Genomic DNA, 24,840 nt, shown 5'->3' with positions numbered 1-24,840 from the left:
AACTTTCTAAAAACATATTTATTATAAACTCAAATGATGTACACATCAGTTGTTATAAAACTTGAAGTCATCTTGGTGACTGTGCCTGCTAACAGGAAAGGCATGTTAAACTTCAAGAAGATTCTGTCTTACTCAGCAGTTTTAAGACATGTTTTTAAAACTTGTGACTCAGTCTTAGGGACAAGAAAAAAATAAAAACAAAAATCGGGTATTTCAGATCCTTGGAAAACTGTAGTCACATAAGACTTTTAAGGCTTATTTTCCTAAAAGTTTAGCCTTGATTTCTGCATCTACATGCATCCATGAAGCATCTGTTTGCCTTATTTTGCCAATCTGGTTATCAAATGCGTTTATATGCCACTGTGGAAGGGGAAAAAGCTTTGGTGGAGATTTAGCCATTTGTCCACAAAAAAATCCAAACAACACACAGACAAACACACCTCTAAAAGGGTCCCTGGCATTGTGACATTTACGTTTAATTTAAATCTGTGAGGGATTACAGCCCTCCCGTTAGGAAGTCAGAGATGAAGAAAAAAAACACTTATCGCGTCCATTAGTTTTAAACATTTAAACGCACCACTGATGGAGGGATAGAGGGATGGGAGTGCAGCACTGGTAATGTGTAGTGAGAACTACTTGGCACAGCGCAAGTCTGTCCTAGATTAAACAGCCGCTCTAATCCCCCATTTCTGCCTCTGAATTGGGTTTCCCTCAATCTCAGTCTTTCCATCCCTGTGTGAGAAAAACAGGCAGAGCAGAGGCCAAGGCAAAATAATCAGCACATTAAAGCTCTGAGAGCAGAGGACGAGAAGGAAAAAAAAAAAGAAAAAAGAACGAGATCTGAAGATAAAGTGTTTGAATGGTTGAGTTTATGAGGAGCAGACGGGGCTTGATTGAGGTCATAGGACTCCTTGAAGTCAAGCATGGTCAGTTTTTATCAAAAGAGGTTTGGCACAGTTTTGGTCTGATGTTTGAGTTCAGTTAGAAGGCCGGCTTTCCCTTCCAAAAAAGTTCACTTTCTTTTTTAGAGGAGCCATAAAACAAAAGGCTGAATCCCTCTGGAGAACCATCTTCCAACAACAAAAAAACAAAGCTTATGAGATTTAGGTGAATCCCTAACCGCTCATATGAGGTTGTGTGCTGGTTAGTTCCAGCTCCATTCAGGTTTTCTTCAACCTTTTCATCGGGTGTTGGTGCGGGTTTGGCGGAGCCTCTCTTTCTCTTTAAGTAGGTGAGTGATGGCTGAGCGTATGGCTGGCGCCTGTGGATCAGTGGGCTCCTTCTCTAAGTAGAGACTAAAGTGCTGGGCGCTGCAGGTCAGCAGGCTGTCTGGACTGTGGCCCTGCTGACCTGAGCGGAGCAGCCTCTCGCACGCCAGTGCCAGGTTCTTGTCCCAGTTTGGAGGGTAGCTCGAGTGGACATCCACAATCTCTCTGTACAGCTGCACAGCAAAAACACACACACAAACAAATGACACAACACCATGCTTTGTGGGACATTCATCTCTCCCATTATGAAAGGTTACAGTTTAAATGGAGGTCAAAACTTACAGTGTACGATAACTCAAAGAGGCGAGCCCTGGCTTCTCCCTCCATACTTTCTGCCAGGTCAAACAGAAAGAAAGCTGTTTTCATCCTGAAACAAAAGCACGCAGGCTCAGAGCTAAGTCCTGGATGGATGAGCCATGCAGATCTGCACTCCGAGACGCACCACTCCGATGGAGTGATTTATGTAGATGCTGCCACCAAATAGAATGTAGATGTAGATGCGCCACCACACAAGACTGGTTTATGGAGATGTCCCATCCTGCCAGCATGCATCATGACGCAGCTTTTATCTGCATGCTAACAAAATAGAAGCCCCCCCCCCCCTGCATCTTGTAAAAAGGTTTAAGCATACCTGGCTTGCCACATCTCCTCATTAGCGACACGCTCCCAAGATGCAGGATGGAAACTACTCAAACAAGAAAAAAAAGAAAAAGCACATAGCTTTATCTAAAGCCACTCCTGGCACTGGCTTCTGCACAGTTCCGCTAATTCGAAATAATTATCTATGTGAATATATTGTTCCACCCAACTTTGCAACTTTTGATACACCAAAATCCAATGTTTGCTGCATAAACATTAAATGGCTGAGCAACAATACCAGCCGGCACATTAGACATGGAGTTAAAGCACGGCTGCCTCTTTTCACTTTGTTGACTGCAAAAACTTGACCTCTTCTTCAAAAGAATATTTTAGCAAAGGTTTCCCAGCTAATATTTGGCTTGTGGGCATCTGCGGACACGCTTGTCGTGGGGGTGCGGGAAATAATGTCACAGTATTCAGCCGCGGATATCTGAGTCAAAGAAGGGCTGCTGGCAACAGCAGCAGAATGCAGAGCTTTGACTAATTCCACTTTTGACACAGTTTATTGACAAAACGCAATAAAAACTCATTATTTTTCATCTTCAGTCTCATTTCAAATGGCTGAAGGCCTAATGTCTTGCTCTAGTTGAATTGACAAAGAGCAGAATTGCAACATGGAGTACAGCGCACTTGCAGAAGCTTTGTGGAGTCTGAGAGGGAAAGACCACAGAAGTACAGCAGATTTGTGATTGGTCTTCTGTTTTTTTCAGTAGTTGAAGTCTTCTGAAAGTTACACCTTGCTCAATTTTAACCCTACAATAACCATTTAGTATTTGTGTTTTGTGTTACACCTGTTGTGTGGTTCCCTCCATTTGTAGATAGTACGAGTGCGCTGAGCCCACTGCTCTGGGTGAAACGCTCTGTGAACTGGCACCAAGTAGTCACACACCCCAAAGGGCCAACGGGCGAAACTGTGTTCCCAGGTCAAGTCTCCATCAGGCAGGCCTATGCAGGCAAACACGTCCCTCCTACAGAAAAAACACAACAAGTGAACAAACCCCCGCCTTGTTCTGCTCACAGACCCTGAGGGTAAATCCCTCAGGTCAGATTTGCCCCACAGAGCCTGTTGGCCTGGCAAACACTGCCCCCTGGTGGGCCTGGTCTTTTTAAAGCACCATCCACTTTCTGGGTGTGAGTTCCTCATGGGGGAAAAGACATGATTGTACAGAGGAGGGGGTTCACCAGAGGCTCCTTAACCAAATCAAGTAGATTAGTCCACTGTTGTAGTTCATCAAACTCCCTTTATGGACTCAACAGTTCTGTGGGCTTATCTTCTCTATGCATTCACCACCGCGCCGGCCATCCCACTGATCTCTGCCTCGTCAGATCACCCACTTGTTCACTTGGACCATTGTTGGCCTCCCATCTCCCCCTCTCTTTCTCTCCATTTAACATCCTTCCATTTAGCTGTTCAGATGATCCCTTTATTCCCTGGCGTGCTTTATCAGACACTCACTTTGTGTTGTGGGACAAAAATTGCTCAAGACTGAAGGTGTTTTTGTCCTCATGCTGGACTGGATCCCACCAGTGGCCAGGAAAGTGGACCCCAGGGAGGTGCGCCGACAGCTTGGCCACATACCACGGATATGTCATCATCTGTAAAGAAAAAAATAATAATTTATTCTAAACATTTTAACAAATAAAGACATTTGGAAACAAAGGAAAAGGATCTTCAGAAGAGTTTTGTCTATTTATAGTATTATTTGAAGACTCACTCCAACGAAAATTGAGTTTTTGGTGTTTTTAACATGTTCTTGTGGCATTTTTCTCATGATGGAGGACATTTATAAAAGTAAATGAAGCTTAAAACTGCATTCCTGAGTTTTTCACTATTCAAATCATTGTGATCAGGAGCAGACGGAAAAAAAGGCAGTCGGAAACAGCTTGTAGCTGTAACATATGTGGTACAGTCAGCAGGCAACAAGCTCCCTGTTGCACTCCATTCTGATGCATCCACTTGCAGACAAATAGATTCATTAACATCTTTCTTTTCCTCGTCTGAGCTGGCAACTGAATGACTGGATAGCTCCAATATTGCTCATCATTTTTGCTGCACTGGTAAGGCTGCGTTGGGGTTGTAAGGGGCTGTAAGCAAGTGTAAATAACTGATGATGGGAAGTGAGCCAGGCTTACTCTCAGAGGCAATAAATTAAAATTTAGTGAAAACTACTGTTCTGAAGTGATTTTTATTAGAAAAACACTTGTCAACTATGGTTTCATAAAGTGTAAAAGAGAGTCTAACCTCCTGGTCAACGAGGCGAACATCTGGCCTCACACCCTCACAGTAGTGTAAATAACGCATGGAGTTCCCTGGCAGGTCTCCTCTGGTCAGGATGAGTGAGTCCTTTGGTACAGAAGCCAGAAGCTCTCTGCCGAAGCGCTCGATCACTGTGTTATTTCTCTGGTCGCACTCTCTGAAATCACAGCAGCTTGTGAGGTCTCACTGTACAACATCATCCAAGGTGAGTTTACTGCTCTGTACAGTTCGGTGTGTCTACACTCCTGTTTTCAACGTGCTCTGGGCGTTAACTTGTCAGCCTCCCCTCCACCCACCCACCCTTTCTGCACAGTTCCTCGGCTGCCTATCTAATCTTGAGGAGACAGGTGTGATGGGTATGACAGCACAGGCCATGCTCTCCTCTTGATCAAAGCGCCGCAGTGATGGCTGTCTGGCGCCGTCTGGTGCTCCCCGGTGCTCCTCTGGTGTAATCTGACTTCTCGGACAGCTAACATATCAGACTGAGCTCTGCAAGTTGAATTTACGTGCTAACCGTGCCTCCCTGTAGCCGTACCATGGAGCTAGCAGCAAAAAAGCTGACATGCTGAGTTCAGAACAAAAAATCGTGTTGACTCAGGGGAACTTAAAAGGGACCACAAGGATAGAGTTTTTATTTCAAGTTAAATCCAACTTCTTTCTTATCAAACATTTGGATAGTTTTTTTTCTAAAGGGGGATGCTATTAAATTCAGCGACAAAGACTGAGCAGAATCTGGAAAGTCTGAGAGAAAAACACCACGAGAGCCTAGAATCACTAATAGCTTGTGGAAGTGCAACACAATGCAGCAACAATTATTGTCCCTACTCTGATTGAAATCTTTGCAGCTGTAGAATTAGTTCTTTTATTGTCTGGTAGTTTGAATATTGCAAGGCTGAATTTGCATTTCAGCCAGAGCCCAATAGTCATTTAACAACAAATGAGCAGCAGTAGAAGTGCAGCAGTAAGGGCTTTTCCTCTATGCTAAAATGAATCAATAAAAAGTTTAAATGCTACTGACTTGATGACTTTTTCTTCTTCGAGTTGTATATTTCTTAATAAAGATAAAAATCATGCAAGTACATGGCAGATTTCAAAATGTAACCATGTTAAACCAATTTTTATAACCACAAAAAGTCCCAAACTACACAACAGACTGTATCTTGTTATGAAAGCTCAATGCTCACCCTTGATTGTTGTGCACCATTTGCACAAGCAAGGTAAGAGAGAACCCCCAGCTTACGGTTCTCCACAGCCTCTCGTATCCCACCCTCCTCTGCAGCACAGTTTGCGCCCGGCTCAGGCCGATCCCCGCCAGCACGCACACTGCAGCGTTGCTCTGCAGCCAAAAACGCTCGACCTGCCGAAGGGTGCAAACAAAAACATCCATGACGCACAATAGATACTGGTATCAGTAAAAAAAAAAAAAAAAAAAAGCATCTGTCACATATTTTCAGTAATAAGTTTTTTACCACTCCGAGCAGTAAAGGTCTGCTGATGTCTAGGTTGGCTCTCCATGCAAAAAACAAGGAGTAGATCAGCAGCATGGCAGCCAGGAGCCACGATATGGGGCGACACGCTCTACAAAAACACAACCTCTTGTTATTATTAAGCTTAAAAAAAAAATGAATGAGTCTGCAGTTTGCTCAACTTTTATTCAGTCTAATCACAGCCAGTGTACTCGATCACAATGACGCTAAGACTGTCAAATATGAATGCAGGGATCGGAGAACACAAGACTGTGAGTGCCAGCCAGCTCAGAGGTGTATGATTGATTTCCTAAAGCAGAATGATTCATACCGATGTTAATGCCAACCACTGAATCACAAACTCATTACAGCACAACTGGAAAATGTGTTTAAAAATTCAAAAAAGGGATATTCCACCTTATAGCACTTAAAAGTAATCATTACCTGAAGATAAGGTCAAGTCTTGATTCTTTGACTGAAACTTATTTTGATGGCTTTTACCAATTCTACCTTTATTTTGACCAATTTTCATTCATACTAATCAACCAACCATGTGACCAAATGGCTTAACAAAATGTAAATCTTAAAGACCCACTCTATGAAAATCATGTTATTGATGTTTTTAGCATGTTCTTGTGGCATTTATCTGGATATAAACAAAGAGAATTAAGCTAAAATTTTTATTTCTGAGTATTTCTTTATTCAAATCGTTGTGAATCAGGAGCAGATGAAAACATTCCATTTCAAAAAGAGGTTTCACAAGCTCCATGCTCCGCTCCATTCTGATGTATCCACTTGTAGACAAGTAAATAGATCCATGTGTGTCTTTGTTTTCCTCATCTGAGCTGGCACCTCCAGTTTGGCCGTGGTGCAGTGGTAGGGCGGTCGACCCATGATCGTAATGTTGCAGGTTCGATTCCCACCTTGCCCATGAGTCAATGTGTCCTTGGGCAATACACTGAACCCCACCCGGAGCTGCCAGCAGTGTGTGAATGTGTGTGTGACTGTAAAGCGCTTTGGGCCTTGTAGGTAGAAAAGGGCTATATAAGTATACCCCATTAACTTGGTAAATATAAGTATGCCAATAGACTGAGTATAAAAATGACTGTAGCTAAAATGTATTGGCTAAAAAAAAAAAAGAGTCACATCGTCTGTTTAATCATTATACTTTTTAAGAGAACAGTGAACTCTATCTTGCCTACATTATCAAAATAAACCTTTGTTAGATAAGTCAGATTTTTGAAACAAGGGTTACAGAAATCTACACCTACCTGCATTTTGCTTGATACACTGAATGACACTGATCTTTTCTCTGCTTTAAAAGTGCACCTCCGAAGAGGAACGCAAGGAGGAGTGGGGGTTTTGGGGGTGGCTGGTGCCCTGCAAGGCTCCAGGGCATCATCAGCTTTATCAGCTCCACCCCACAGACCTGAGCAAAGGCTCTGCTGAAATGAATTACTGATTCACAGCGCCGTGCACAAGCACTGATTTACTTCTGCACACAAACACGCTTTTAAAATCCAAAACACACAACAAACCCTCTTGATCTGAATGCGGAGCGCCATGACAGCCTGACAGCTGGATGCCTCAGTGTTGTTTTGTGTTCACTTTTTCTAGGATCAGCATTTTGTCAGTGGTTTTGTTCCCCGTCTTTCACTGGAGGGGATTAGATTTTTTTTTTTGTTGAATTGGCTGGTGAGATGTGTGTGTTGCATGTTGGCATCTTCTTCATCCTACCTGTCCCACGATGAGAGTAAAAGGCCTACTGCTGCCAGCGCCACAACAGAAGGTGAAAGATCTGCCATGCAGTGGTCCAGCTGGGCCCTACACACACAAACACACATGAAACGTGATGGACGTGGTGGACTCAAGGACAGTAATTATCAAATGTCTCCGTTTGCTATCAAAACAAACTCCTTGGACCGCACGCTTCGCCTTTCATTCGGACTGACAGTTACAAATGACTGTGTCATCCACCCTCCATGGCCCAGTCCTCTTCTTGAAGCGCTTGTCAGTCTAACAGCACTTGCTCAAAGCAGAGAGATAGTTTCCTGCCTCTTCCTTAATACCCATCTTTATTTGACAGCTTATTGAGTCTCTGTGTCTCCCAATGTACACTATGTGTGAGCGCGCTCACAAGCGTGCCTCTGAGAGTGTGTCAGCTTCTCCACTGGGTTTATGTCTCCAGTGCGACATGCCTGTCATGTTCGCCTCTCGTCCCCATCTTGAAGGTGTGCTTGTCCATCAAGCAGCAGGGGTGATGAGAAAGGGTGACTGGCAGAGAGGGGGGTCTGGTGGTGGGGGTTCTTAAGACGAGCACGCTCCCATCCCGTCACTTGGAGAACGATACCGGCAGAAGGATGACGGTGGAGGTGGTGGAAGTGGGGAGCCAGGGAGAAAACTCAGCGGTGGGGGCAGAAAGAGTGGAAAAATACAATTTCTCCAGTGCGATTGCACTGTCTGTCATCACAGCTTGTCACGCTCAAACAGCAGAGCTGAGTGATCATTTAAAACTGCTGGAGAAACAGAACACAGCGACTTGGCCCTCTTAGCAGCTTCAGTCCTGCTTTGATGGGAGAGAGTGGAAAGGCAAGAACAAAAGCTGCTGAGGAGAGGAAAGATGGGATGCGGAAAGGACTCTTGGCTCACACAGCCGATTGGAATGTCTTCAGTAAAACCTGTGTAAACCACCACAACCGGCGTAAAAAACGCCCGGGCCCTTCATCTTCACAAACGTGTTTGCTCTTTTATTTTTGACCTCCCTTTAACCGGAAAAAGCAAACTCTATGAGTTGAGAAATGTTCTGTGTTAAGATGTGGAGAAACTCTAAGATGACCTTTGAATAGTAGCTTCAATTGTAAATAAAGAAGACAAAATCATGTATTTGATCAACAGTAAAATCATGAGATGGCATACAAGAGTTAATGCAGGGAAGACTCAATTAAAATCACGTTTTATTAAAAAGAGAGCATTCATTGATCATCAAATGTCTATTCAAAGCTGATAAAATCATAATATATGCAGCCAGGTGTTGCTTTATTTGAAATATTGTTTTCCTATTTAAGAGGATGTAGTTGGACCACATCCTTAAGGTTTAAGTGGTTTTAAATTCCACCTACTTAAATGTCACTCCTGACCTTAAAAAGTAAAGTGTGCAGTTGGAAGAATTACGCACAATTTAAAACACAAGTTCCTTCCCACCCAGCTTCTGATTGAACTCTTTCCAGAGAAGTTTTTCACTTCTTCTCTGTTTTATAGCAATGTCACAAACACTTAAGCAACGCTTTTGAAGAGCTAAAAAAAAAAAAAAAGACTTTTGGTTCTGGAACAGTGTTTATCTCATAATTTCTTGTGTGGGCTTGTTGAATGTAACACACAAGCTGCCAAACATGATTTGGTTGTTTTTTTCAGCTCCCTTCATGTAACTTTGACATTTTCCCTTATTAACCTTTTAATTGCTTCATAATTATTTAAAAGCAACAGATTTAAACCCTATCCTATAAAAAAATTTAAATAAAACAATAAAAAGCAATATGTCAAAAACAATTTTACCCCTCAGTGTTAGTAGGTGCAATTAGTTTGTTTTGTACAATTCTTTTCTCATTCTGTAGTTTATTTTATGTATTTCCTGTCTTTGCTATAATATAAGATGTATGTAAGATTAAACTCACTTTAGCAATGTTCTCAGGTTCACTGAACTCTCTGTCTTTGCCTGCAACAAAAACAATATTTGCAAAATATTAGTGAGCAAAATAATCCAATATTTGACTTTTTTTCACTTGACATTACTAAGATGCATAAATGCTGTTTAGAGAAGAAATACAACATACCAGACTGAAGGTGCCATACTCAGTTCTGAGCAGGTGGGTCAGCAGACCGGACATGGTGGTCTGGTCCCCCCAGCTCCAGCGGGCCGTGTTGAGGTAAGACGATATTGGCAGGTAGATGTACGGCAAAAAGCCAGCAAGAAAACACAACCCCAAATACACGAGACCATTCAAAGACAGCTCCTGGAAATACACACAAACTTCAGAAAGACAGCAGTTTTGATTTATTCACTTGAAGGATTTAGTTTGTAAGGGGAAAAAAATCACGATGGTGCAAAAACAAAATGATAACAGCATCTTTCTCTGTCTCGCTGAAATGTTTATTTTTTTAAAAAGCTCAGCATAAACAAAAACATATCAATCTCAAAAACATAAAGGTAAATACAAATATTCTGATCACAAAAGTAGTAGAAGTTTTTGCAGTTAAATCTGGATGAATCAGCTACTGAACTCTTGGTGCAACATCAAATGTATGTTCATCTGAGATTTTACAAGGTTTTCATAGCCAGGAGGGGCAAAATAATGTCTTATGACATCCTATTGACCCTTCAAAGTAATTAATAATTTACTGTCTATGTTATATTATTTAACATTGGCTATAAGTTTTGATATTAACTTTGATATTTGAATGTCAGATATTAGTTTTTATTTTTCTAAATTAATATAATAAAAAAGAATAGGGTAATACAATTTACTTTATTAATTTATTTCATTTCTGTCAGAAAGCTTTTTTCACGTTTTTAAACTGGAGGATCCATACTTATTAAGACATTTATTCAAATGATTATACAAGTTTGATAGCATATTTCTACATCTTTTCTACTGTGCTTCATTTCATAAGGATTAAGGACTTACCTTAAGAGAGTGGAGTCGGTAAATGACCCAAGGAATTATACCCAACACGTACAGCACCAAGGTGTGCTGGTTACAAAGCCCCAAGCCACAGCAAAGTGCTCCCCACTGTGCAGTCTAATAAAGAACATCACAGCCCTGTGAGTTCAATGTCTGAGAAGTAATGAGAGGAAAGCAAAGAATGTGCAGCACTGAGCTACCTTCCATCTCTGCCTGGGGGTTTGGGCACAGTGGAAGCTGACAGTCAAGTAGAAGAGAAGGCCAACGAAAAGGTTGTTGAGGGTAAAAACCTCCGCCACCATAGACCACTGCCAGCTGAGTTTGGACACAGCAAACAGGCCTCCAGCCAGGACGGCTCCAGGGCCCGGGCCCACCAACCTGACAGAACACAAGGGACACAAAAGATCATTTGCAAAAGAGATGTGAAATGCAAGTGGGACGGTCAGACTTCCATTTCTGCAAATCTATTCATTTATTATTGCAATAATGCAATTCAAGAAGAACTTTTTTTTAATTTTTTGTTTTAAATACGGTCTTAATAGTTTAACCTGTCAGCTAAAATATTTTTTTACTTGTCCTGTCAAGCAGCTGAGCAAACAGATAAGAGCTGAAGGCAGATTTTACTGTTACTGTTTACTGTTATGAATCTTCAGAGACATGAGGTATATTTTTGGATAAACCCCTTTTGTATTTGAGGCTAAGCTTTATTTATATTAGTTTATGCTTAATATAACAGCTAAAGTTTGGTGCAGCAAGCACTCCTGTTCATTTGACAAACATCTGTATGACAAAAGTCTACTCTGCAACACCATAACTCATTCAAACTATTCAAAATAACAAGCAGGACCTGATAAACAATCAAACAAACCTGCAAATCTTTTTTATTTCCAAGCAGCTACCTTCATTTGTTCACTGATTTCCCAAGAAATAAGCTTTTCCAAAACCAGATTAAGCTCAAATAGGTTGATATTTTGTCAATCTGACAAAAAGAAAGAGCGGAAAGGGTCAACTTTATTTGAAATAAAGCAATCTGGGAAGGATTTTGGCACTCTTTCTGTCATCTGATAGTTTTCAGAACGAAACTGGACCAGATATGTTCTCATCTGTGAACTTTGACCTTCATAATAGATCTAGATCTGATAAACACTAAAAAGCATCTTAGGTTTGCTCGTTGTTAGTAAATTGTGCAACAAATTAATCAACATTTTTAAAATCATACAAAGATGGGTGATTTTTTACAGCTAGGATAAAAGCTCATCAAAAACGAAGGACTTTTGCAATTTTTATTAATTTGTCAGGAAGAAGTTTCTATTTCGGTTTTATCATTTCATGTTAATTTAGGTCTTGGCAAGGCCTATTTGTTATGTAAACTTGTGAATTAGGACAAAATGATTTTTTCAAATGCACTGTTTGGGTACATTGATATTCATAACATAAGAGTTTTATTTTCTCCAACTTTTTTTCAGTCATTTCTCCTTTTCTGATGAATTGAAGACCCTCTATAATCCTTCTTTTGCTCAAGTTTCTTGGACAAAAACTTCAAAACTACTTCCTATGATATCAGGTAATTCACATATCATGAGACTTCCCTCCCCAGCAGCTGGTTGATCTGAGGCACAGAAACCCCCATGGTGAAGATAGTGCTATATACTTAGCTTCTTTTTTTTTTAAGTGCGCACGAAAGTTTCCCCCTTCCTCCTCTCCTGTACTGACTCCATCTCACTTTGCGGTATACGCAGCAAACTTGGGATAATCTGCCGTACACTAAAACCCACCACTGACTAAAAATGAGAGACAGAGGGGGAGATAAATGGTGTGGAAAAGGGAAAGAAAAGGAAAATAGTGAGTGTTAAAGGAGGGGAGGCTGCATATGGGATGTAGGATGAAATACAGAAAAAGGAAGAAAAAGTTCAAGAAGAAAGAGGGGGGAAAGAAGAGCAAAAAAAAACGCAGCCCAGTCCCCCAGCATGCTGGCTTGGAAATATGAGCAGGCTCGACAATTAGGGAAGTCAGGCAGTATGGCCCTTTCCCCCATTGTGTGGAGTGGCTTAGAGTCCTCATCAGCCTATCAGCTAACTGACAGGCAGAGAGCTGCTCTATTCAGCACCGCAGATACAAGCTGCAGGCCAAACGGCTGCCAGGTCCCTTATGACCCCACAATCCCTTGCCGGTGACAGCTTCAAGCTCCATAGCAAATTAGGCGCTCTCACATTACAATCGCAGAAGACAGATTCCATTAACGGTATCTGAAATTGAGTAGAGAGCAGGCCTGTTATCAGACCTGACTCATAAGCACCGCCATTAATCACAAGGCATGATACCATTTATACATTTCCAGCTCTCTGCCTGCCGCTGTGATAGTCAGCCACAAAAGGCCTGATGAGACTTAGGCTAGGGGAACAATGGAGCTTTCTGAGGAAAGCGCGGTAAATCAGAAAAAAAAAGGAGGGAGAGGGAGAGGGAGAGAAGGGTGAAGAAAAAAAACGTGTGCTTGCTGACTACTTCCCTTTTTTTTCTCCCTGGGTTTTCTCTCTCCCACTCTCCTCTATTCCTCTTCTGTGTTCTCTGTAAGGCAGGCGAGCTGAACGAGGATGTACAGTAGAACGCCAGTGTCTGCGCACTTAAAAGGGGGGTGGGGCGTCTTTGGAGTGGGTCTTAATAAGAGATAGCGGCGTCTTTCCGCTCCAGGAATTAGTAGTAACTTGAAGGAAGGATGAAGAAGGGTGGTAAGATGATGATGGGGGGGGGCAGATGGGGACTTTTGTTGAGGTTCAGAGACCTCCCGCACCCATAATTTTACCTCACTGCATGACAATTAACCCACAGCTCGAGCACCAAGCAGGGGGCTGGTGTTTTGGGGGGGCAGAATAATCATGGGGGGTCCGTGGACGTGGTTGTTACACCTACTCTGAAGCTATTCTGACACACACACTCCAGCCTGACAAGTCTTGCTGTTATGTGTATAGTGCAGCCTGCAAATGACCCGTCTGTCTGCGCGGGACCACCTGGGTCCCACTCAGCTTCTCTGCAACGCCGCAGCTCATTCTCCAGACTAGCTGCTCCCAGGGCGGGCAGATAAAGCAGGACACATTCTGACACCAGTGTGGCCATGTTCCCTGTTATCACAGCTCAATGTTGTGCAGGATGCTGCTGCACTGAAATGTTGTGGCTTAGTGACAATGGGCTGCTGGAGAAGTAGCAGGAGAATAACACGGCTGAAAATGAGACTATTCTACCCTGAACTAATCCGTCCTGCCAAAATGCCTGCATCATCACTTGGCTAATTAACTGCATGATAAATAGTATGCATAACGCCAGAATCTGAGCACTAACACAGAAATAATGTAGTGTTTGATTTAAATGAAAATGAAAACATCATTTTCATCAGATAAAGTGGGGGAGCTATCATCTTTCATGAAGAGAAAAAAAAATCCAAATAATCAAAATAAATAATTGATTAAATAAAATGAACATGACAAGGTAAGTGTACTGGTGACAAGGTTATAAATAAGACCTGGCTTGTTTTCCTGCTCAGTTCTGCAGCGTGGGCCGGACTGCTGCCAGCATCAGCCGTCTGCGCTGAATAACAGCACACAAGAAGCCTACACCAGCTGTCTGCTCTGAATGATGCTCCACAATGGAGCCGGCCAAGGGAGACACTGTCATACACCACCCTGGGGAACACACAATGCCACAGCTGTGCCATCGCGGATCAGAGCGGCACTGTTCTCTAACTAAGTGGTGGTTTGGGAGGCAGCGCTGGAAACAAATCACACATTCCTGAAGAGGATGGAAAGCCTGAGAGAGGAGGTGGCCGACTCAGGCTGAGGATGAGGTTTCCAGCTGGCCTTCGCTCGCACCCAAAGGGTTCCCCTCTGGCCAGGACATTAGCCAGAGTATTTAGTAGCTATTATATGATGGTTGAGTGTCTGATGTATTGCTTTGAAGTCTTCAAGCTCAAGCAGGAATTGATCTAAATGAAATAAAATAAAAAACACTTAAGAGCAAAACAAAGTACAGTTTAATCTTGAACAAATTTAAAAAGGATTGGTACCAGTTTTCAGTACAATAGTTTTATCAATATAATTATTATAAATTCTGATCACTGGACTTAAAAAAGTTTGATATTCTTACCATGTAAACAAAAGTCAGATTTTGTGCTTTTATTTTGAAAAATCTAACAAAAACTGAATCTAAAGAAAGTAGAACAACCCTTGTTTCAGTTGAAATACATGAGTGATAGTTGATCCTAAACAATTCTGATCTCAAATTTCTTTTAAGTTTTTTTTTATTTAATTACATGAAAATCTTTTTTCTTTAATCAGACTTTGTAGCCAGTCATGACACCACAAACATCCCAGGTCTGAGTATTGGAACTGGAACAGGGTAACCAAAAAAACCAAAAACAAACAGGGCGCTGCTGCTCAGACATTATCCACATCCAGGAACGTGCTTCATTCCTACAAGTGCATGAAAAATTAATCACCACATTTCTGCTCAGACAAAGCAGTCACTGACATGACAGTTCCTCTCAGAATGCCATCTTAATCTCTACCCACCACACATACATAAAAAAAAACAATTTGCAAATGCTGTGCATATGCAATTCGCTGAATGCTTTTTTACATTCATTTTTCTAACCAAAGTCATTAGCCAAATACCAATGATACGTAAATGTTGCTGTATAGATTCCATTAACAAATTCTGGATGAACTGTAATTGTTGAGTCTGATCCGTCTCTGTGGCTTATTAGGCCTGCATGTGGTGGGTGAGGAACGTAATATTGACGTCCGAGGCTGACACAATCTCGAGCCCACGGGCGAGAGGAATATTAAACTGGTTCAGTATTTTGCTGTCTATCTAGCCCTCCACCCTCCTCCACTCTCTCCTCATCCCGTAGCCAGTAATGAGGAAATAACATCTTCATTAGACATCTGTTTAACTGTATTAGAGCACGAGTCCTGGGGGAACCATTGGTCATGCTGTGGATAGGGAGAGTAAAGGAGGTCTATTGGACGTCAATTTGACGCATGAGATACCACAGAAGAGAAAAAAAAAAGTGTCTGGAGATTTTCAGAAAACAAAGGCAATAATATTATTTTTGGTGCATTTACAGATAAAGGCTGCTTTTTTCTGCCACTTGGAAAGATTTTCACCCAACAAAGTGCAGCAGATGTGGGAAGGAGGGGCATCCTTGCCACCTGGAGGGATAGGTGAGAACAGAATCCAATAAAAATAACTATTTAGCTGCTTCCTGAAGACAAAACTATACAAATGGCTTAAAGTATAAAAGAAAAAGACTTTTAAGGCACACACCTTCTGACTTCAGTTCAACTCAATGTGCACATGTTTACCCCTATGGAAAAAACAATTTACCTGATCAAGGAGAGAATGCATAATAATGACCATATGGTGGAGGTCTTTATAAGGAGCTGAGGGTGCAGAACAAGGCAGGAGATGGCGGTGAGCCCACTCTCCTGTTCACTCAGGGTTCAGCTGTGCCACATGGGCCAGCACTTGGCGCCGGAGCCTCTCACAGGTGTGCGATTTCTCTAAAGGGCCGCCAGGGAAAACAGAAGCCAGACATGTTTGCTTCATAAAGCATGTTACATAATCATGTGATCAAACCTGCGAGGGTATTTTTTTTTTTTTTTGGCTTTATTTTTGCTGTGATGGCTGTCAGCTCACTAGCGTGTCGCCTCCTGGTTTCTCGGATAAGCTCGGGAACGGGGAGAGATTCCTCTCAGGTAGCAGAGATTGCGAGTAGCTTTAGCAGATAAACTGCAAAACGAGAGGGAGCTGAATATCGAGCTGTCGGGATTATCCCGCTATGAAGGGGTGCATTCCTCCGGAGTCGCGTGGCTGAGGTCTGCGGCTCTCTGCAAGCCCAATTTTTCAACCCTCCAAGTGCAATCGATAGTAATTATCATTACGTCCAGCATCCTCAAAGGCTTGTCAGGCCATGGTGTGAAAACATAAAAAGACATGCAATTTGGCCATCAAACCACATGATCGAGCCAAGAGAACTGTAATTGACAAATCAAAGGGAAGCTAAAGTGTTACATTTAAACTTATGCAAGAGAGAGAAGTGGCTTCCAAGCCCATCAACTTACATCCCCCCACATTAAACACGACAATCTGCCCGACTAATTCAAATTGATACATCAAAGGCTTGCAGAGTTGGAAATATTCCAGATGAATTTCAAGGTTTCACAATTTATAATTTCTGGGAAAAAATGCCTCTGAGTACAAGTATTAACTTCAATAAATGTTGCCATCTGAACATAATCAAAGCACTAATTTGAGTGGATAGGAGCCAACTTCTGAGCAGAGCAAACCTACAAATAGGAAGAGTTCAAAAGGTTTATGAGGGACACAAAGAGACAAAAAAAAAGCATGCTGTGCGATCATTGTTAGAAATATGGCAGATTAGCAGCATTGTTGGAGAACAGATGAAGAAAAACAGTAAGTTTTGATGTTTTAATTGCAGAAAATGGCCAAACCAGAGTACACCTGTAGGCGAAGCATGAAGCCAAACGTCTTTAATATGGTTGAAGCATTTAGTGCCTGGAAAAAAAAGCCTAGTTAATCTTCCAGATGACTTCTCCTCTCATACTGACCTCTTTAGAGACTAATCAATCAGAAAAATGTTCTATAAGATTACCAGCCTCGGAGATGATCACATCTAAACAGGAATTATCTAATCTAAAGCTTTTCATGTTTCTTTGTTTCTTCTTCAAAGCAGAGATCCCACACTTCCACTTCAGGTTCTCAACTCTGTTTTTTTCTGCTCCAACTCTAGTCCTCACTAACCAGCAGCTCTTCATGATGACCTTTTACTTGCCCATAATCCAAGATTGGATCTAAATCCCTGGAGATTACTAACAAGCAAAAATCACCCAGACTACAAGGGTGTTTTCCAATCTCAGAATAAAATAAATGTCTGCTCAAGGGATGAGTCCAGCCATCCAACTCACCGGCTGCTCGTTAAATGAAAGGGCCCGTTTGAGAGCAAGAATAAACGTTCTGAGTTAAGAGCTTTTCTCCCTTTGACAGGTTCCTCTGTTCGCCACTGGAGCTGGCAGGGTTTGAACCAGACATCAGCCGAAAGCTGTTGAGAGGTGGTAACTGTTTCTCCCTGTTTTACTCACCTTCAAATATCGTTTGGTCCTCAAAGTACAGCACAGATCGGAATTAGTATGAATGACTTCCTATTAACTTATATTTAGCATGTTGCAAACTGTAAGCACAAGATGTGCAACAAAAATTGCTTATGTAACAAAACTACTAAACACCAAAAATCTTTCACATTAAAGACATCAAAACCAATTGGAGATTGGAAAATTATTATTATCCACAAATAACAGTGTGTGTAGACAAAGGAGGGAGGTGTAAAGCATAAGGTTATGGGGTCAGCAGCAGTAAAAAGGGCTGGGTGCTCGGCAGTTTGCTCATCACAGAGTGAAGGGAGAGGAGACTGGAGACAGGCGAGAGGGAGGAGCAGCGTCAGTGATCCCGCTCCTCTCAGACCCAGGAGGCAAGAAGGGGGAGATTAGAAATCGTGCCATGTCAGGATTGGGAGCATACTGGGCAGTGGGGGGTAGCAGGAGAACAGGGATGTCAGGGAGGGAGCGTGGGGAGGGGTCGCTAGCACGATAATTGTGATATACATACACATACACGCGCGCTCGCAATGGGTGGCTGATGGGTAAACACGCAGGGTAGGACGATGGGAGGGAGGTGGGTGGCTGGGTTCTGCTCCTGAATACTGAGCAGAGGATCAGGAGCACCACCGCCTGTCACTCAGGACCTAAAAATACCCTTCTCTGCTGCATAAGGCATCATGATGCAAAAAGTAACTTGGAGAATATTTGAAGACCCCTTTTCACCCCACAAAGCCTTCTAGCCTTTGTAGCTTCTCTTAGTGTTTCAGCCACTGTACAGCGCCGTCTAAAGGAGGACCTTCTTTCACTTCACATATGACTCACTTTAAAACTCACTCTCATCTTTTGGTCTATTTTAAAAGCACTCCCAGTGATCATTTAACTATAATGTGCGGTTGGAGGGTCCTTAAACCCCTATTGTAACAGTAAAATCTGTCCAACACAAGAGGCCTTGATCTCGGATCTGCTTGCTCATCTGTTGGAAAGGAAAAGTTAAAAAATACATTCTAATTTGCGGTTTTTAGCCAAAATCCCAAAAATCTGATGGTTTTTTTTAGGACACAGTTTTAGCAGAGCAGCAGTAGTTCTCATCCCCATCCAAACATTACCATAACAAACAAAAATGGCAAGCATTGTTGGATCTATCCAGCTGTAAACTTTTGAGCCAGATACCAGCTCGGACAAGGACAACAAAGACGTAGATGGATCCAGTCGTCTAGAAGCAGATGCATAAGAAAAAGAGTGGAGTCGGGAGCTTGAGGTCCACACGGTGTATTTTCTAGATCACAGACAAACTCTTTTTCAATCTGCATTTTTCGAATGCTCCTGATTCAACAATTTGAATAAAGAAATATTCCGAGATGAAATTTTAAACTAAATTTTCTGTCTTTCAGCATCAGAAAAATGCCATAAGGACATGTTTAAAGGCCAGTATTGGCAAAAGATAAATACCTGCTAAGTTACAATTATCTTATATATTAACAAAAATCTAACAAAGAGTCATAAACAGAAGGACAAATTTTATGCATCTGGATTTCTTCCCATGTATTTTGCTTTAAGGAAATACATTGTTTTGAAGTTATCTCAAAAGTTTCAAATGTGATCTTTTTCTGCACAAAGTTTGAGTGATTTAGTTTTTACTTTAGAAAAAAAGGATAAACTTAAGTGAATGTTTATATACCTGCACACAGTTAAGCAGAGGAAACCACTAGCTGCAGCTCCCAGAAGGCTGTTCATCAGGTTGACACTGTGAGCGGGAGACAGAGGCAGAAGCCTCACACCCAGGTGAGCTAAAAGGGTGAAGATTGGGTATCCTGGGGGATGAGCCACCTAAGAAAAGAACAAAAATAAACCCATCTCAGAAATGACACCATAAACGTAATATTGTGAAATATTTACAGCTAAAAATGAAGAATTGTTTCAATCAGCACGTGACTACGTGATGGAAAGGGGTTCAGATTGAAATATAGTTGGTTCTCATGCTGTTAAATAAAATGCTACTGACAGTAGATATTAAGAGGAGTCAGACACATTCAAGCTGTTCTCTATAAACTGACTTTCTATGATGGACACCCCCCCCCCCCTCTACTTTCTTTTTCTTTTGGCGTCTTCCCAAGGACGACGCAGGTCCCAGGAGCCTGTGGCGTTCTCCCGCTCCAGCCCTCAAACCACCGCAGAGCCGCAGTCGTTCCCGCCTGGGGGATCTCGGCAATCACAGCAATTAGTGGCTAAGTCTCCTCTACCCAGATAAGGGCTCAGTCATTAAACGCAGGCTCATTCTCTGGCTTTGATAACATGAGCCATGCAAGGCAGGAAAGAAGGGGGCAGCTCTTCAAACGGAAATGGTGCTGAAAGGTGAAAGAGTGATTGCCTTGTTAGTCACCTCGAACATAAAGTCCTAATGATTTGGTTGGAGAAAAAAGAAGAAGAAAAAAGATCACAGCTTTATGCTCGCAAATGAAAACTAAAGAAACTAAAGAATGAAAAGTTATGTAAAAAATAATATGAACGCCCCCCTAGCCACTGCAGAGAAAAATGTTGCCTCTGACAAGTGTCTAACAGTTAGAAATCTCTAGATTTGATGCCTGTGAGGAGGACCTTTGCAGAGAAAATCTGAAAGATACTCAGCTGAGGGACAGCAGCGAGCAAAAGGAAGCAAAACTCTGTAGCTCTGGGGATCTGAAAGGGGGTGGGGTATCTGCAGCTTGGGGACTAGGGATGGCCTGCAAGGCCCGAGGGAAGCCTGAAAGGCAGGCGGGGAGGCCACACGGACTGCAGCACCAACGGCAGGATTACTGGCATAGTGACACCGACACAGCCTCCCTAAAAGGATCACAGCGGCGTAATAAACTTTATTAAATAATAAAACTTATTATAACTGTTAACCCGATTTAGTTCATTCTTTGCGGCTTACACACACACACAAAAAAGAGGGTTGGATATAATAAGCCTTATACCGTACATAAGGCAAAGCCTACAAAAGCCATCGCCTTACCATTGACTTTAATTGGATTTGAAAAACGGGTTGCAAATTATAGCATTCTCTACTTGCAACCTAGTAACATAAGTGTACAAAAAAGAAGGGTAAAAAACCTGTGGACTGAAAGTAAATTAATCTGCTTTCTGCCCATGCTTAATTAAACTTCCTTAATGCTTATAAGAGTTAATGAGTGAATTGATTAAACAATACGGCTAATGCTTACCCCTAGCTCACATGCGGTGGTGATCAGCTCTCCTGTGGAAGAGAATAGGGGAGAAAATTAATGTAAACCCAATAATTATTATTAAGAGGCAAGTCTGTTCCCAAAGTTTTCCCAAATCAAATACTTGCACTGGGGTTTTGCATTAATTTACCCGGATCAAAACCTGCAAATCTTCCCAGTGTGACATTTCCTAAGCGGCACGTTCATTCTCTTCATCTTTTACTTCTCCCCTGATGCCTCCCTCCCTTCTCCAGCTCATACGCTCAGACATAACACACACACACATTAAAACCATCAGACTCCCTCTTCGATACTCTGTCACACAAAGACACACATATGGTGATCTGAGAATAATGCTTCCAGTCCCATCCTCCCCGCGCATCAGGGTCCTTTCCTTTCCTCTTTTTTCTTTGGTGCTGTTCTATGTGCCTCTTTGCTTCTCCCACACCCCCAGTGTCTCCTTTAGTCCGCTGGGCACAAACAGAAAAGCTACGTCGTTGACAGACACAGAATGAGGTAAGCTGTAAAATATAAAAAAAAAAGAGGCAGCACTGTTTTTTTGTTTCTGGTTTTTTTTTGATGAGCTCTGTGTGAGGTGCAGCATATAAAAAACAAACAAACTAAAAGCTATTTGGGGAAGCTTTAATGTATCTGGGCACAAACCCATTTGTGCCAGTATACACCCAAAGCGTTTCAAATTATACTGATTTCTCACTCAGTGTTTGCATCTCCCACTCATGGAAATTGAAATTTGGTTCAGATTAAATGACATTGATAAATTCTGGGGATCAGAAGAGCTCCCTCTACTGGTGTCACATGGGTAGTCTTGTCCTCTACAAACATCTGTGAAAACAGGATAATTAACAGATAAGCTGTGTAGGATCCCAATTAGTGAAGATGCTTTAAAAATAGGAGAAATACTAAAGAATTTACCAAAGCGTGCATGTTTATATCAAGTAATCCTGAGTGTAGTAATGTATTTCAGTTCGCAACAAAAAAAACAGCAGCAGGGAACATATGGAATGCGTTATTCGGGCAGCTGTCGTTTTTAAAAACCATAATCACAAATAAAAATGTAAAACAGCAACAACACAGGTGAATACTTTGACAGAATGGAGTGGCTAAATTTCAGATGGCTGCCTCACACGTTTGCAAGCACTGCCGACACACTGAATTATGATGCCTAAATTCTGTCACACGACGAGCACAAACTCTTATCAATCTAATGGAGCATGAAGTCAGAACTCCTCCACCTGCAAAGCTTAAATGTTTTCACAGCTCCATTTCATCTGGCATGAGCCGCCAGCTACCTGGCATCAAATTTACATCACACTTTTTCATCCCTCATCGGTTTCTCAATTTTCCCTCATTTTCTTTCCACTTTCACCCCATTCAGCACAGAAACTAGTGCTAAGCCAAAACATTCATCTCGGTACCACAGAGATGCGGTTCTGCGGCCTCAATGCTAAAAAGAGAAAATATTGACTCAATGGGGTAGCAGCACGGGTGCCAGAAGTCTTTGTGAGTGTGGAGCATGGGCACCCACATCAGTCTTCCCATAATCCCCATCATTTCCACACTTCAAATTCCTAGACAACAGTGTACCCGCGGGGCTGCGCTCAAGCCTCTCTAGGGCACATCACACCTAAAGAGATTAGGACAGAGAAGGAGACCTGGAGAATTCAGAAGGGTGTTCAGCTGGCACTATCAGAGCGGGCATCCTGCACCGTCCCTAAACACTGTGAAGAAGGGGCTGGACGTTTTTTCAAAGGCCCTGCAAGACAGCAGAGCAACCAGCAGGACTACTCAACCCTCAGACTGCTTGCACTCTCCTCAGCTCATTTCTATCTGGCCAAGCTTTCATTTTTTGCCCCAATTCAGCAAATATGCATCCTATTTCGCAATTCGCACGTCTGAGCAGTGCAAACTTAACAAGCAGAGCCTTCACGCCCGCAAGTCGACATTTACAAGTTTGCAACCTTGCCATCACCTCTAAAAAGTGTAGCTATAAATAGCATTCCCTCAAATAAAAGCCACATTAAGCGAGTACTGGAAAGCACTTTGGCATAAGATTATATTTGGGTGTTAAAAGGTAGTTTTAGCATTTGTCTGTGATCTAAAAAAGAAAAAAAAGGATAGTACCTTAAGACATTTTACAGTTAGGGTAAAATACCCTTTGTGTCAATTATTGCAGTAATTGTATATAAGTAATGCTCCAAGTCTTCACATAGTTACTTTTTAACTGAATTTGCTCTGTTAAAATTAACAAGTTTCATTAAAATAAACAAGTACTACTTTGATTACTTTTCTAACTTTATATAATACAAACAAGAAATGTAAAATATGATATCAATAACTAATTTTCTTGTTAAATTGTTGTTGCTTTGCTCCCCTTATTTTCATACACGTTTGTTCATCTTTTTCCCTCCACTAGGCTTGCAGCACCTGCAGCACCATGGACAGTACCAGGACGACGTACGCGTCATCAATATGCGACACGACTAGCCGTCTACCAACACAACAAAGCCACGCGACGGTGTGAGCGTTAGCTCGTGTGCTAGTACCAACCTGAATCTCCGCCGGGGACAGTTCTCTGTACGCCGGGCACATACAGAGCCATGATAAATGCGACCACAGTTCCAGTTAGTATCCAGCTTGGCTTGTGCTCCGCAAACATTTTTCTCTCTGAGGAAAACAGAAACTGACTAAGATCTTGCTTTTTTACCTAGCTAACACGATTAGCATCTATGAAAAAAATGCTCTAACTATTCTAAAGAAATAAACAATAAATTAAATACTCGATACGCATCTGACGTGATGTCGGATAACTAGCTGTTTTAAATTACATTTACTATTCTTATAAATATTGATGTTTAATTTTTAGCTTTGTACTGGCTACGCTACGGCTTTTGTTTCCGGGAAGGCAGCCGCAGCCAAGTTACAAACTAATCTCGCGATACTAACAGAAAGAAGCGCCTTTCTTAAAGTTTTAAGCGAAGTTCCTGTCCGTGTTTGTGCTGAAATTCCAGTAGCACAGGATCTCGGGCGTTTGCGCTTAAATGGAAAATATGACTTTTACTTTCCTTATTTGAACACTTGCAGGCACCCAGAGGAGTAATTTTGTGGAATGGGAAACATTTCTTTTTTTTCTCTCGAAATAAACTAATGACCATTTCAAGTATCACAATTATTTATTTATTTTTTGATAAATCTGGTGTATTTGTTTTATAAAAGTTTGAAAATACAGATGCATAGCTCCAATATTGCTCACCAATTTTGTTGTACCAATAATATTTGGTTTTTAATGTGAAGGGCCTTAAGCTAATGGGAGAGTAAACAAAGGGATGACGGAAAGTGGAGCAAGGCTCACTCCATACCAATGATCAGATGCAAACTATGTCCCAGAAAATGACATGCTGTTTTTTGACTAAAAATGGCATAATTAAAAGACCACTGGGAACACGTTTACAAAAGATGATCAGAGTGAGAGAGAGAGACTTTTTTTAATAAAAGTGTTTAGGACTCATTTTAGAAATGCCATAATCTAAATGTATACATTAAAGATAATAATACATTAAAAATAAAATAATAAATCAAAATAGACTTTTACACTAAGTAGTTTTTTTTTGATTGATTTGATTTATTTAAGTGTCATGCACTAATGTGCCCAGCCCACACGGGCTTATATGACACTGAAAGACAAAATACATAATACATAAAGATACATGCCCATCACAAAAATCTAATAACCCCCCCTAATCAGTCTAACAGAATATAAAGTGTCCATTCTTATTGTCCATGCCTTTGACACAAAATTTGCCAAACAAAAGATTTCATTTTCAAAAAGCCAACGCGAGATTTTATCTTCAGATAACCAAAACAAATCAGGACATTTCTTTTCTATGACCTCATACATACAAAGTCTCTGTTTTTCATACAAAGGACAATAAAACAAAAAATGAAATTCATCCTCCAGTAGGTTTTAGTTGAATTCCTGTAAAGCTCTAAAATCACTCATCAGAACTTCTTAAACATATTTAAATATAGAAGAAAATAAGAAATGTAGTCCTTTTTTTCTTAAGTGAAACTTTTGCTATCAATGAATTAACGAGTGTTTTATTAATGTTACGTTTTTTTTACCTGAAAGTATTATGTAATGTTTTAA

General features: G+C 41.4%; 1 protein-coding gene across 2 annotated transcripts; it reads right to left on the bottom strand.

The window, feature by feature from the left end:
* On the bottom strand, positions 1 to 23,841 carry tmem260 (transmembrane protein 260). Of its 2 annotated transcripts, none has more exons than XM_004082564.4 (16): positions 23,244 to 23,836; positions 20,676 to 20,707; positions 19,154 to 19,302; positions 10,510 to 10,687; positions 10,313 to 10,426; positions 9,461 to 9,640; positions 9,302 to 9,342; positions 7,368 to 7,454; positions 5,634 to 5,742; positions 5,349 to 5,521; positions 4,150 to 4,321; positions 3,364 to 3,503; positions 2,699 to 2,875; positions 1,900 to 1,953; positions 1,551 to 1,635; positions 1 to 1,441 (listed from the first exon to the last, which is right to left on the bottom strand). In XM_004082564.4, the coding sequence occupies exons 1-16, from the start codon at positions 23,350 to 23,352 to the stop codon at positions 1,181 to 1,183; spliced, it is 2,061 nt and encodes a 686-aa protein (XP_004082612.1). In that variant the 5' UTR covers positions 23,353 to 23,836; the 3' UTR covers positions 1 to 1,180. The 2 variants fall into 2 exon arrangements, with proteins under 2 accessions (XP_004082612.1, XP_020569286.1); XM_020713627.2 differs by having other exon boundaries at positions 1,325 to 1,441; positions 1,551 to 1,600; positions 23,244 to 23,841.
* Between the last annotated feature and the right edge of the window lie 999 nt (positions 23,842 to 24,840).

The sequence above is a fragment of the Oryzias latipes genome, chromosome 22 (genome assembly GCF_002234675.1).
Source record: "Oryzias latipes chromosome 22, ASM223467v1".
Taxonomy (NCBI): Eukaryota; Metazoa; Chordata; class Actinopteri; order Beloniformes; family Adrianichthyidae; genus Oryzias; species Oryzias latipes.
This window is presented reverse-complemented; position numbering and strand designations above follow the sequence as displayed.

Coding starts and splice junctions, on each gene's coding strand:
- tmem260 (XM_004082564.4), bottom strand. CDS start 23,352: ATGTTTGCGGAGCACAAGCCAAGCTGGATACTAACTGGAACTGTGGTC. Junction 9,343..9,460: donor AGTATGGCACCTTCAGTCTG/GTATGTTGTATT, acceptor TTTTTGTTGCAG/GCAAAGACAGAGAGTTCAGT. Junction 1,954..2,698: donor TGGAGGGAACCACACAACAG/GTGTAACACAAA, acceptor TTGTTTGAGTAG/TTTCCATCCTGCATCTTGGG.